Source organism: Drosophila elegans, unplaced genomic scaffold, assembly GCF_018152505.1.
Source record: "Drosophila elegans isolate 14027-0461.03 unplaced genomic scaffold, ASM1815250v1 contig_520, whole genome shotgun sequence".
NCBI lineage: Eukaryota > Metazoa > Arthropoda > Insecta > Diptera > Drosophilidae > Drosophila > Drosophila elegans.
Window position 1 is genome coordinate 656,789 of NW_024545903.1, and position 13,053 is coordinate 669,841.

General features: G+C 40.6%; 2 protein-coding genes across 3 annotated transcripts; one reads left to right on the plus strand and one right to left on the minus strand.

The window, feature by feature from the left end:
* Positions 1–779: 779 nt before the first annotated feature.
* Positions 780–1,542, minus strand: LOC108141705. Its single transcript, XM_017265189.2, has one exon. It carries the CDS (start codon positions 1,459–1,461, stop codon positions 946–948), a length of 516 nt encoding a protein of 171 aa, XP_017120678.1. The 5' UTR covers positions 1,462–1,542; the 3' UTR covers positions 780–945.
* A 119-nt stretch (positions 1,543–1,661) lies between these two features.
* LOC108141704 (ell-associated factor Eaf) lies at positions 1,662–3,224 on the plus strand. Of its 2 annotated transcripts, XM_017265188.2 has the most exons (4): positions 1,662–1,836; positions 1,896–2,611; positions 2,690–2,748; positions 2,986–3,224. In XM_017265188.2, the coding sequence occupies exons 1-4, from the start codon at positions 1,780–1,782 to the stop codon at positions 3,018–3,020; spliced, it is 867 nt and encodes a 288-aa protein (XP_017120677.1). In that variant the 5' UTR covers positions 1,662–1,779; the 3' UTR covers positions 3,021–3,224. The 2 variants fall into 2 exon arrangements, with proteins under 2 accessions (XP_017120677.1, XP_041565871.1); XM_041709937.1 differs by lacking the exon at positions 2,986–3,224 and having other exon boundaries at positions 2,663–2,748.
* The last annotated feature ends 9,829 nt before the right edge of the window (positions 3,225–13,053 follow it).

The following is a 13,053-nucleotide window of genomic DNA, read 5'->3' on the forward strand; positions in this document are numbered from 1 at the left end:
AGCGTTGGCTACAAGCTGTGCCACCACTGCCATCCAATGATGGCTGCGATGAGTGTGACTACTCCATGACTATGTCTATGACTATGGCAAACGCCGTTGACTTGGAGCACAATACACAATAATTGCCAAGTGACGGCAACTTGGGGGCGCATCAATAACGAGTGCTTGTCACCCAGTCGCCCCGTCCTTATCCCATCATCCCACCAGCCATCAATCCACCCAGTGCACCTCGGATCGAGGGAAACACCGCTGGGAGCGAAATCACACCCATTTGTCAGAGGGAACAACTCGGGCGGCGGCTAATTGCAGTTCATGCGAAAAACATCGTTAATCACTCATTGACAGTTTGTTATTTGTTAAACAAAGCTAATGACTTAATGGCATAAATGGTGTGGCAACTGCACCGCGGCCGAAAGGATATCGAAAGTCGGTCGGAACGGGTCGGAGCAGCAGGATAAATGACACGACAGCTCAGGGCAGCCGTTCTTCGTGTCCCGTATTTATGTAGATAAACAATAAGCTGACAAGCCGGGAGCAAAATTAATTGTCCTGGACAGCCCGGGTGGGTGGACAATGGCGGGAGGAGACTGGCGGAGGGGCGTGGCCTTATGGATGATCACGAAATGCCCCTGGGGGGCGAAGCAACTAGTTAAAGGTACTAAAATAGTCTTTATTCCCCTGGGTACTGTGGTTCGAGGAAGGAACAGCTGCAAATGAAGTGAAGTTAAACTGTAGGAAATAGAAATGTCGAAGTTGGGACTGAAATGTTGTACTATAAATCTATTTTACTTGTATAATGTCGAAGGAATATTATTCTTTCCAACTGAATATCTTTGTGTTTGTTAACTTACTAATTTTTTTTTTTTTGACAATTTTGCAAATAAGTCTAACGAAAAAACTGATATATTTATTGGAATTGTATTTTATCCTGGGACATTCAATTTTCTATCCTCTCTGAAAGAAGTTCTCCAAGTCCATTTCGCTACAAGACGGCCTTTTTCGGTCCCTTCGCTCGACATGTCGTGGTCTCAGATCCACTTGGTGCATACTGTCCCCTTCTTCGATATCCGGAACTGGGACAAGGGCTCGAATAAGGGTGTTTCTGAAGCTTCCCGCCACTCGATGGGCTTCCTCAATATTCCGCATATGCATGACCACGGTTTCCGGCAGATGGACCACCCTACTCCGGATAGGGTGTTGCAGGAGTGGCACAGAGTCGGAAAAGGCTATCGTGCGAGTGGAGCACTGGGTGCCAAAATCGACCTGGTTCAATCGCAAGGGTCGCTGACGAACCTTGTACATGCAGCAGTTGTCGTGGAAAATCTTCGATGGACGGGCGTGGTACTTCTTGTGGTACTTCTTGTGGTACTTCTTGTAATGTTTCGATTTTGCGTTCTTCGGAAGATGGCCATTTTTGCGACTTCTCTCTTTTTTCTTGCCCTTGCGGCTTTTTGGTCCCATTAACTCGATATGGTAACAACAAATTTTGTACAACCTAAATGACTTAAATTTCCAGGGCCATTTAGATTAAAGCTTAAAAACACTTCACATTTGATATTCATCGCATAAGAGATCCCAGTAGGTTTTTCTCGCCCATGTCACAAGTATGGGTAGTTTTCCAATCTCTACCTTCATTCGTATTTAGTTCATCGTCAGGCTCAGATCTATTTGATAAAAGTAATAAAATCAAAAATTTGTAAAAATTTTGTAGTAAAAAATTTGTAGTTGCAAATTTTGTATAATTCTTTTGGAAACCCACTAATTTTCCTCAATTCGAAAATGAATTTTTGCTCAGTGCCCTACGAAGCTGATTACGGCATGTACGCCGATTCCAAAGTGAGCATGATGAAATCTTCCTAAAGGTCCTGAATTACTAATGTATTCCCCGTTTCTAGATGAAGAGCGTGCCCCAGTATCCGTTGAGCATGAGTCCCGGCCAGGGACAAGGCCAGTCCATGTCGATGCAGCCACTAAATCCTCCCCAGATGAACCTGCAGATGCAAATGCCCATGCCGGCTGCTCCACCGATGTCTTCGTACCCCATGCAGAGTATGCCGCTGGCCATGATGCCCTCGGGCAACGCGATGACCCCCATGTCCACGATGACCAGCCAACTGCCAATCGGTGCGGTGACGCCGCTGAACAGCATGACCATGATGCCCATGATGGGGAATCCCATGGGCGCCATCGACGCCCCCGGAATCAATGCGGTGATTCCCGACCTGCAGTCCATGACCACCTCGATGGGTCAGATGCAGCCCCTCCAGCAGTACAACCAGTCTGGGTCTGCCACCCCAATGCACCAGGGTCGTCTGACGGGCGGAGCCAGTGGTGGAATGGTTGGGTCCTGCCCCTCGTCGCCCTCTCATCCTGGTAGCTGGAACTCTGGTCCCAACTCCAGCCAGATGATGAACAACGGCAACGTGTGGCAGTATAGCCAGCCCATGCAGAACCACCAGCCGCAGTACCACCAGCAGCAGCAGCAGCATCAGCAGTACCAACAGCAGCAGCCCCAGCACCACCATCAGCACCACCAGCAGGGCAGTCGCACCAAAGCCTCGTACGAAGTGCCGCCATCAAGCATGTACCGGGATGTTCGCAACGGACTGAAGTAAGTAGATCTCGTCTGGGGGTTTCAGCAGCCTAATTCCATCCTCACCAGCAATCCTTTCTAACTTGTATTCTCCAGCACACCATCCATGCACGAATCTCCCAAGTGCGGCAAGAGTAATCATTCGTTCAATTGTGGTGAGTCTGCATAAGAGAAAAAAATACATGTAACCATTAGCGCTTGTCCGTCCAAGAAACATTAATTTTAAAAGTTTTAAAATTTATGTTGTCCGCTTAAGAGAGCGTCCGTTCTTCTTGCATAAAAGAAACGATAAACTTTCCCTTCTAATTATTACATTCTAAAAGCACAAAAAATACTTAGTGATATAAAGTATATATTTTAAAAACTAATCATCCACTTCTATGTATTTACAGGAAAATTGGCGAGTAAGGCCCCCCATTGGCGTTGACAACTACCTTGAGCCCATCATTGGTTGATTTTAGTACTTTTGCATGATTGGTGTCTCTCTAATCACACTCGCCTTGTTTTCAGACTTCCCCTACGCAAGCAAACACTTACAACAGACACTAAAAAGCACACAAGAACACGTATTAAGGTCACAAACATATTGGTGTGGAATAAATGGTTTTTATATGTTTTGGCCGAAAAGAAATTGCTCAGTCCTAGTTTTTCATCTGGCGACTTTAAACGCCCTGATTTATGGCCCCTCAGACTTCAAAATTGGCAACGTGTAGGGGGCAAATTGAGCGAAGGAAAAGCGGCGATGGCGATGAAAAATTTATGCTGACCGCATGATGAACGCATAAAAAATGTTGCCAACTTATGGCCAAAATGCAATCCACAACCCAGTCGCTGTGCGGAGTATAAACAATGGCTTTATCGGGCCAAAGGCATCAGTTGGCCAACCCTCTTCCCGTAAACCCCTTTCGCCGGCCCTCTGGAGTCGTTAGATTCTGGCAGCCGGGCCAAGGTGTGAATATTTTATGTGGCACTATTTTGATACCATAAATCTTTTAGTAGTTGATTCAGCAAAGTTTTGCGTGTTACCGCATTTCGCTCTGTGGTTTCGGCTCAGTTCGTTTCGCTGCGTTTCTTTCAATTTCTGCAGTTTGTAGTGCTAGAATTTTCGTTTGATGGGGAGAACTTTTAAATGTAACCTTTGCGGCTAAATCGAATTTTGTTTGTGATTGATTAAGTCGGATGTTTAATTTAGACTGCAATTTTAGCAAAGATGTGGGCTTGGTTTTTATTACTTTTCGTTCCTATCAAAACATTGCCCTTGGAGAACAGATCCCAATGCGCCCATAAAATGCACATACCCAAAATGTTTTTAGCTCGCCGCCAACGCAAGCATTTTACATTTTTCAGAAGGCATCATTAAAATTAAAAGAAAAGTCAAAATAAAAAAACAGAAAACGAAGCCACAGAAACAGACAGCTGAATGGACGTTGAATGGACAATTTGAAAAGTTCTAGGCAAGGAAACTGCAGCCCAGAACAATGCTTACGGACCAACTCTGGATGGGAAGTTTTCCAGAGTGTGAGCGGAGCCAGGGGAGGATTGTCAAAAGTTTTTCGGGGAGCCCTACATAGTTCCCTATGCCCTACATAGCTGCCCTCTGGATGCAAAATTTTATTCATGACGGAAGCAATACTCAAATTTCGTCTATTAATATCTGGGAAGGGGTTTTGGGGGTCGCAGGAGGACTTGTAGGTCCAGCTGCCAGACCGTAGCTGCAGTCCAAGTTCCAGGCTCTGAACGTATCCCAACATCTGTCCAAGTGTCAGTCCAACTGTCTGTTTGTCTAACTGACACACACACACACATACCGTCTCTCATCTAAACAAATGCGCATACAGATGTGGTCAGAATGAGTTGGTGGTGCCATATACTCAAAACAAATTTTAATACCTATATAATTGTAAATTCGAATTGAAACCATTTGTTGAATGTAGTCCAAAATCAGAAAAATACTTTAAAACCACCTATTTAAATTCTAATAAAATGTGACATTACAAAAAAAATTTTTAAATATTTTTTAATTGTTCAAATTGATGTGGTGAGGTGTAGCTCTACCCTTTGGCAAAACAAAAATTGTTTTGGAAGTGATTTCCTTTTTTTCAAATGATTTTTATTCAATTATTAAAATTCATTTGTAAGTCGAATATATAAAGACAATGCTTAAATTTTATCTGAAAACCGTAAAACATAACTATGCCTTGCATTTTATCTAAAGATATCCGAGTCCAAAATTTAAATATTTATTCAAGGACTTTCCTATTGAAATTTTCGCTTCCCATTTTTCCAAGTGTATAGCCACGTTTGTGTTGGTACAGTTAGCCCGGTTGCACATTGCTAACATAACCTCAAATTGCATTCCTAATTCCTTTTATACTCCATCTCATCCCAGTTCCCCCGGGGGTAGCACTTTCTGCAAAATGTGCACTTTCCGCTTGAAATGCTCCGACTGCCATACAATCCATTCCCGAATTCCTGGCAATATTTTGCAAAACAGAAATTTATTATAGCCTTTTTATTATTTTGCGGGCTAACTTCATGTTGGGTCCAACATACGTCATATTATTGTCTAAAGTGGAGCGGAACGAAAGTCAGTCAGTTAGTCAGTCAGGTGAGGCGGCAGAAACACTTTCATCTGCAGATATCAGTAGGTAAAATATTCTGACCACTTTATGCTATATGTGTGTATATTGCGCCAATGTTTTGTTTCGGATCTGTGAGTGAAGTGAAGTGGCAGCTGCCAACAGTATTGTTTTATCTTGAATTTTGCTAAATTAAAATACTTGGCAATTTGCTAGCGTAAGATTTTATCCCCTTAACACGTAGAGTAAAAGGGTAGAAGGAAGCGTTTCCGACCATGTAAAATATATATATATGTATATATTCTTGATCAGGATCAATAGCCGAGTCGATCTGTCTGCCTGTATGAACGTCGAGATCTCGGAAACTACAAAAGCTAGAGATTTGGGATTTGGCAAGTTTATTTTAAAACGGAGCCACGCCCACTCTAACGCCCAGAAATCGGAAAACCCTTAACAAGTCTTTCACGTCGCCCTGAGACATGCTAGAACGTAGGTGTTGGACTCTGTGTGTGTGTTTGGGACTTATCACCTTTAGGGAAAATTCCATTCGTTCGAATAACAAAATTGGTCTCAAATAATTTAGTAATTTAGTAAATTTAGTATAACATTGGGATATTAAAATTGAAGTGATTTTAAAATTGTATATTTTATTTTCCCAAAGTTCATCTTAAATGTAAAAAATGTTTGATTTTGTCTATTTATCCTTACCTTACTCAAGTCAGTGCACCGAAAATCGTTTTAAAATACTTAAACTGCTGTTTGTCAGTTGCCATTTACATTCCCAGCTTGTTGGTTTGATGCCGAGAAATGTTGTGTTTTAACCCCAGCAAAGGCAAACTTGTGGGAACTACAATGAACATGAATTTTAACTTGTCGTTTGTTGCATTTGTCAACTGCTGTCGTCGTTGTTGTTATTGCTGGTGTCGCTGTTGTTTTTGCCTTCAGTTCCTGTGGCTCCTGTCCATGTGCCCATTCCTCCGCTATTGACGGAGATCCAAGAGAGCCATTCGCACTTGGACGGAAATCCTTGATGTCCTCGGTGCCCGTTTAGCCTACTCTTTCCATCCGGCCTGGCCGTCTCACTCTCCCCGGGCTCAGGCCGTCTCTTTCGCTCGCTGCAGCTCAGCGGGCAAAGTTCGTGTGCCTTGTTCTAGAATTTGCAGTTTTCTTTTTTGATTGCTCGCCAGCCCCAATCCCTCTCTTCCCAACATTCTATGTGGGCTAACTTTTTGAAACTGTGCCAACTTTTGGCTTGTTTTTGCCTGATAACTTCATCATCGTCGACGTCCTCTCGTCATTCTCATTCAGGCGGAACCAAAAAATGACGCAAAAAGGAGCACAACACAAAGAAAATGAAAACTCGTTGGCCAAATGTTTTGTCATGATTTTACCTCCTCTCGATGTGGCTGTCGCTTATGGACTCGTCTCCTGTCAATGGAAAACCTGCAGCTTGACTGGTTATGCACATCACTTGGCCCAGATTATCGACCATTCAAGTGGGGCGAAAAAGAGCGGTATAGAGCGGGTGAAAGAGAGAGGTACAGGAGCAATACTTGAACCCAAAGTCTCATTTAAATGTATTGTTGTTTATAAAAATGTTTTATTTAATTAAATATTGGTGACTAAGAGAAAATCTTGCTCAATGACATTAATATTTATATTTTTAGTATATTAATTAATTTTTTAATATTGTTGTATTTAATCAATTGTGTTAGGTACATAATCATTTTATTGAAAAATATCTAGCTAGTATATCATTACAGATTATTCATCAGTAACCCTATACACCGAATAAACATATTTTCATTTACTTTTGTTTAAGAAAAATGTATTATTTTAAATTGAAGCGAAAGTGTAGCTTTAAAAACAGTGTGCGATTCGTGGAAGTTCGAGTTATGAAAGTTCATCTAGAGTGTATTTTCCACCTGAGCTAATGGCTTTTTGTTTTGCACATTTTGGAGTAAAGCTTTGAGTAATTAAATTTATGGATGCATAAAACGGCAACCTGTTCGATCCGCCCGCCCAGCTCCGTCGGCTGTTCAAATGTTTGACTTTTTCGGCCACGTCCATAAATGTCCGGGCGAAGGTCCGGCTGTCCATTTGGGCCACAGCCACATCCAATGAGCGGCTTTATGCGCCCGATGCTGCTTTGCTGGCTATTAATTTCGAGTGGTTCGGTTCACTTTCGGGCCCATGTGTACACATGTTTGGGCTTGTAAAAATGTCATGTTAATTTGTGGATTGTGCGACCGAAATGGAGCACTGAAAGCGGGCCAAAGTCGGGCGAGGCATGCAAATAAATGTCTCGCACATGCCACCCACCCACACACAGATACCCTGCCCCTCACACAGATACCCTCACCCACACACACACAGAAGGCGCCCACGCATCGCAGGGGAGCGAAAGAGACGGCGAGCACGGCTTTGGAGACGGGCTTTTTGCAGATTTATGAGTGAATCTGATAAGTGCTGCCAATAAATTTTCGGACAACAATTTACAACGTTCAGTCCATGTTCGTTGCCTTACGTTTTCCATGAGGGAATCGACTGAAATTGGGATTGGTATTGGCTTGGGCAACGTATTTTGGCTTATTTTATTGCAATCTATCGGAAGAAAGTAGGCTGAACCAAGTCGCCAGAATGCAAGAGACTCAAAAAATAAGGCAAAATAGTTAACGTCAAACAAAGTGGTACTTTGTTATAATCTATATGGCAAAATGTTATAGACATATTAAGAAATAAATTGATTGTAATGGTACTAAATCGAAAATTTCTTCTAAAATTGGTAATCAATTGCTTCTTAATTTCATTGTGTAAGGTTTAACGAATAATTAAAAAACTATTAAAAATAAACTATTAAAAAACTTTAATGGTTTTCTAATTACTGGATAGTAAACTATTTAAGCAAATAAATAGCGAAGACTCATCACTTTCAAAGTATATTTTATGTATTTTTGCAAGGCCATTTAAATTAAGTTACAAATAAATGTGTATAGTATTGAAAATAACGCGGTAAAATATGTAAAAACAATAGTTGAAAATAAGATAAAACTAGCCCAACGCCAATTCTTATGATCAAAACTGTGCTGAATTCAAATATATTTTTAGACATTTTTCTGAGACCATTTTGCATGAAATGAAGATTCGAAAAGAAATACCGTATTATTAAAAGTAATTTGGTAAAATGTGCTTTAAATAGTTTTAAAAACACGCTTTTACGCTTTACCTTGCATTAAGTTGCCCAATTTATGTTTTTCCTCTTATCTGCCTTTCATTTGTAATCTCTCCAATTATTCTATTTCTTAAGGACTTACCACAAAGTTCCAGCAGCTCGCTAAATGATCAAGTGCCCAAACATTGCGCATACGTACGTATACGTAATGTAATCACAAACATTGCTACACACATACACACACACACAAAGGCGCACCCAGGAGCATCAACAAAAATCCAACAATGGCAACAAAACCACAGAGAAATCAGTGAATTATACAACATTTAAGCAAACACAGAATGCCAACGCTCGTTCGTTCGTTCGTTCGAGGATGCATAGAAATCCAGCAGAATTAAGTTAAGGCGCTTCCGACATCCCAGCGCTGCCACTTTTCCGCCTTCCACTTTCCGCCCCCAGGAAAACACAATGGTGCGACTGCGAGGAGCCCAAGTTGGCCAGAAACTTTACACACTGCCAACTGAACGGGTTGAGGGATAGTGGCTGAAAGAAACCATCGCAGCAGAAGTGAAATAAAGTTGAATGTAAGCAAACAAGTTGAACCAACAAACCAAGTCTCTAATTGTATTTGTGTGTGCGAGTGTGCGTGTGCGAGTGTGTGTGTGTAGGCGGAGTGGCCCGGGGGCGTGGCAGTGTGTTTTATGCGGCAAACCGGAACGCACCACTTTGGTGGGTACAAAATATGAAGAAGCCAAGTCAGCGGGAGAGCTGTAAGGAGAAAGTCCGAACTCAACAAGACGTGAAATGCAACTTTTTCGGCACAACGATCGAGCACAATAGCCTGGCCAGAACCCATCTAACAACACCCAATCTTGCAGCTAACAAAAAGCCCGGCAAATGTACAAAAGCCAAACAAGAATGGCAAACGGAGCCCCAGAGCCACAGAGCCAACGAATTTCCCATATCCTCGCCCTTGGAGGACACTCCATATGTGGCGGAGTTTTGTGGCACGTTGAGAAAAGGCACTCCAGGATCTCAGCCTAAGCCTGCTCCACGGAATCCGCATACCGTCCTTCAAAGCACAAAACTCATGAAAACTGCGATAGTGGAATGTGTCTCTAAAATACCTCTTTTAAGAGTTAAGTTGGCGACAGTGGTATTTCTTAGATTAGAAAACAAAATTTGTTGGTTTCAGATTTTCCACCGAAAATATTATTTCAGCTTTCAACAAACGAATAAAAACAATTATTTTCCCTACCACAGACATTTTTTACACTTCTATTGTTAACTATTAAGCTATTTTGTAATATGTAACATACTACTGAGTTTCAAATTGATAATATTTTGTATTACTTATTTTTGGTTTCCAAAATGACTAAAATACAATTTAATTACGATTATAATAGATTGCAATTTACTAAAAAAATTATTATAAATTGTATAAATGTTCAAAATTTAAAAAAAAAAATATCCCCGAATAGTGAAAATAGTCATAATAGTCATGACCTTTCAGTTGGCACTCTGCAGAGACAATATACCTTTGAAATGTGCCAGGAAGCAGTACTACAAGCCGGAAATATGGCAACGAAAAGGGCACAATCGAAGTGTAAGAAACGAGTAAAGAGGGAAATGGGAGCACAAAATGGAGAAAGGAGCTGCGACATGAGTACATTTGTTTATGCGGAACCCGAAAAGATGGAGCGGCATCCTCCTCCCGCAGGACTCCTTCGGCAGGCAAGCGTTGAAATGGAACAAATGAACTAAGTCGAGAATTGCCAACTGCACACTTTGCTCGCACGGGCAAATAAAATGCCACAAAAGGAGCAGCCAGCAGCCAGAAGCCAGCAGCCACAACAGCAGCCCTGACGAGAGTTACCCTCCAGAAGCAGCAGCGCAGGCAAATGATTTCACAAGAAAAGTTTAACTTGTAAATTCAAATTTCACATTTGTCTGGAATTCGCAATTACACTTTGGCAACAACAATGAAATATGTCCGCTTGCCATCGCTACACCTGCCCAAAAATCGGGTGGATTTGGGTTTGAGTTGGGAATATGGTGGTATAGTATATCTGCCCCTTTAATCCCCCTTCATGGCTCATTGTTCGGCCTGGCAAATGGAGCATGGAGTGAAATGGAGTGGGGAACGGGAAGGCAACGGTGTTCCCCAGCAAACTGTCGAAATTGTTGCCTCCTAAAGCATATTGTAATAATCCAAATGAAATTAAATGTACCGTAAACATTTCGAATTACGAGAGCTACGGCAACTTCAAGCTTCTGGAATGACACAACAACAACAGAATTGAACTAACATACTGGAATATACAGACTACAAGAACACTCAGTACTAAGTTAAATATGGGTGAGATGCGATCCAGTTCTTTAGATGGAAAAAACAAACATTTGTAAGTTATTGAAAACATAAAGATATACATATAAAATTAACTGCCTTAAGAATTCGCTTCTTCGAAATTGATACATATTAACTAACAAGTATTTATTTTTTTAAAGCATTAAATTCAATGTTTTTAGAATTTAATGATTTAAAAAAGATACGACATTTTTTTATTGAAAAACATTAAATAAATTTATCTTTTAAATGTATGTCAGATGTCCAACATTTAAAAGAAAAATTAATTTAATGCTGTTAAATGAAGAAAGTTCAAAAATGTTATGAGATCAATTAGAGCCTATTTTTCCCGAAATAATGCCTTTGAAATTTTATTGTCAGAGTGATGCCAACTCCTTGATCGCATAGGTTTACCCTGTAAAAATACGAACATTGGCCTCAGGAGCAGCAGGTGCAAGCGGTGCCCCAAGCGGCGATACAATGAAAATGTCCGTAATTGCAGATGCGAGGCATGGCCAGAATTTGGATTGGGAATAGAATGCACAGATGGGGCAGAGGGGGGATGTTTGGATGTTGAATGCAAATGGTTACATTTTTTGATGAAATTAGAAAAGAATTTCGTGGGAAATAACATATTTAGCTTGGTCTCTCAACAAGAGGCAAGAAAAGCAACAAAATAATGAACCCAATATATTATATGGTAGAATTGTTGGAGTTTGTGAGTAATAAAGTTAAATCACTAAGAAATAAACAAAATACATTTTTTTATTTATACTTATAGTTTAATAAAATAATTTATAGTCCAAATTGAACAGAGAAAAACTCCATAGTAAAATAAAACATTAAAATATTTGAATGTAACATTGTTATTCAAAATATAAACATACTTAAAATAAACTAACAATATTATAATGTACAATAATTATTAATATAGTTAATTTATATCTAATAGGAAAATGGTAGATTTAAATTTTTATTTAATTGTAAACTAAATTTGTCCATACTTAAAATTAAAAATGGAAAAGTAACTCACTTTGATTTAAACATAACACCCCTCGAGACTTAATCATTACCGAAAATATTTATTTCCAAGTGACTATATTTGTACATACCATGGTTTTACTCTGGGTGTCCTTAAAGTTTTTTTTTTGTTAAATTCCCCATTACATTAAGTCTATAAGTCCAACCTATCATCATTACTCTCATAAACATAACGAATTACCACCCACAGCCACGTAAATCACCATAAAAATATTTCAATCGGTCCAAATCAATCTGGATCCCCAAGCAACTCCGCCAACTATTCAATTGGCTCGACTGATGGCAGAGCTCTATTAAATTAGCGAAATAAGGCAACAAAAAACGATCGACTTAAGTAAAAGCCGGCCGACAAAATTGCACATTTTACAAGTTTACGAACCACTAAAGAGATCGAGGCGGCCAAGAGGATCGCCGGCCAGAGTCTTTTTGGCGAATTTATTTCTAAAACAACTCTATCGCGATCACCTGGCGACGCAGTGCGGCCCATAAAGCCAACGATTTATTGCCCAAGTCGGCAACAATTTGACAAGCAAATTGCTATAATTTCTGGACATTGGCAATGGGGGGATAGGATGGGGATTCCCCGCCGCCAAAGAATGCTGTGTGGACATGGGGCCACGACATGAGCAGCGCTTTTTTCGCGCTTTTATCTGAGGAAATTTATGTTTGCGATAAAGCCCCAACGACTACTGGACTGGACTGGAACTTTGGCTCTGGAGAAACCAAAACCAAAATCAAAGCCACAGCCAAAGTCACAGCCAGGAATTACATGGCCCAAGGCTGGCATCTAATTGCAGGCCATTCGGGTGGATCGGCGTCGTCCGTTAAATTGCCATAATTTCGCTGGCTTTACGAGCTGGCAGGGAATCCTCACCGCCCTCCTACTTTTCAGAGCGACCACACATATCAGAATAGTTGAATGCCAAGTTCGCACAAAAGTTTTGGCGATCATTTGGGCTATTAAATCGCAATTAAATGCGTGACGTGTGGTCCGCAGAGGTCATAAATCGCAGGGAAAAGAAAACAGAAATGGCAATCATCATTAAAAATGCAAAGAAGCATAAAATTGGACGAAAATGGTAAGAGGAGCCCAGAAATATAAATGATTTCCGTGGGCATCATCAAAAGCGGCGATAAGGAAATGTTCTCCCTTTCTCCACCTCTCGTTTTCTTTTGGAGTCGTAAAATCGCCTGAGAAAACTCTGCCGACAGTGTCATAAAAATTAAAAGAAAATCACAATTTTGGTTTTGTCTTTCTCGCTTTTGTTTTAATACATTTTTTGTGTTAAAACAAAATACGCTTTTTAAAAAGTTTCCAAGG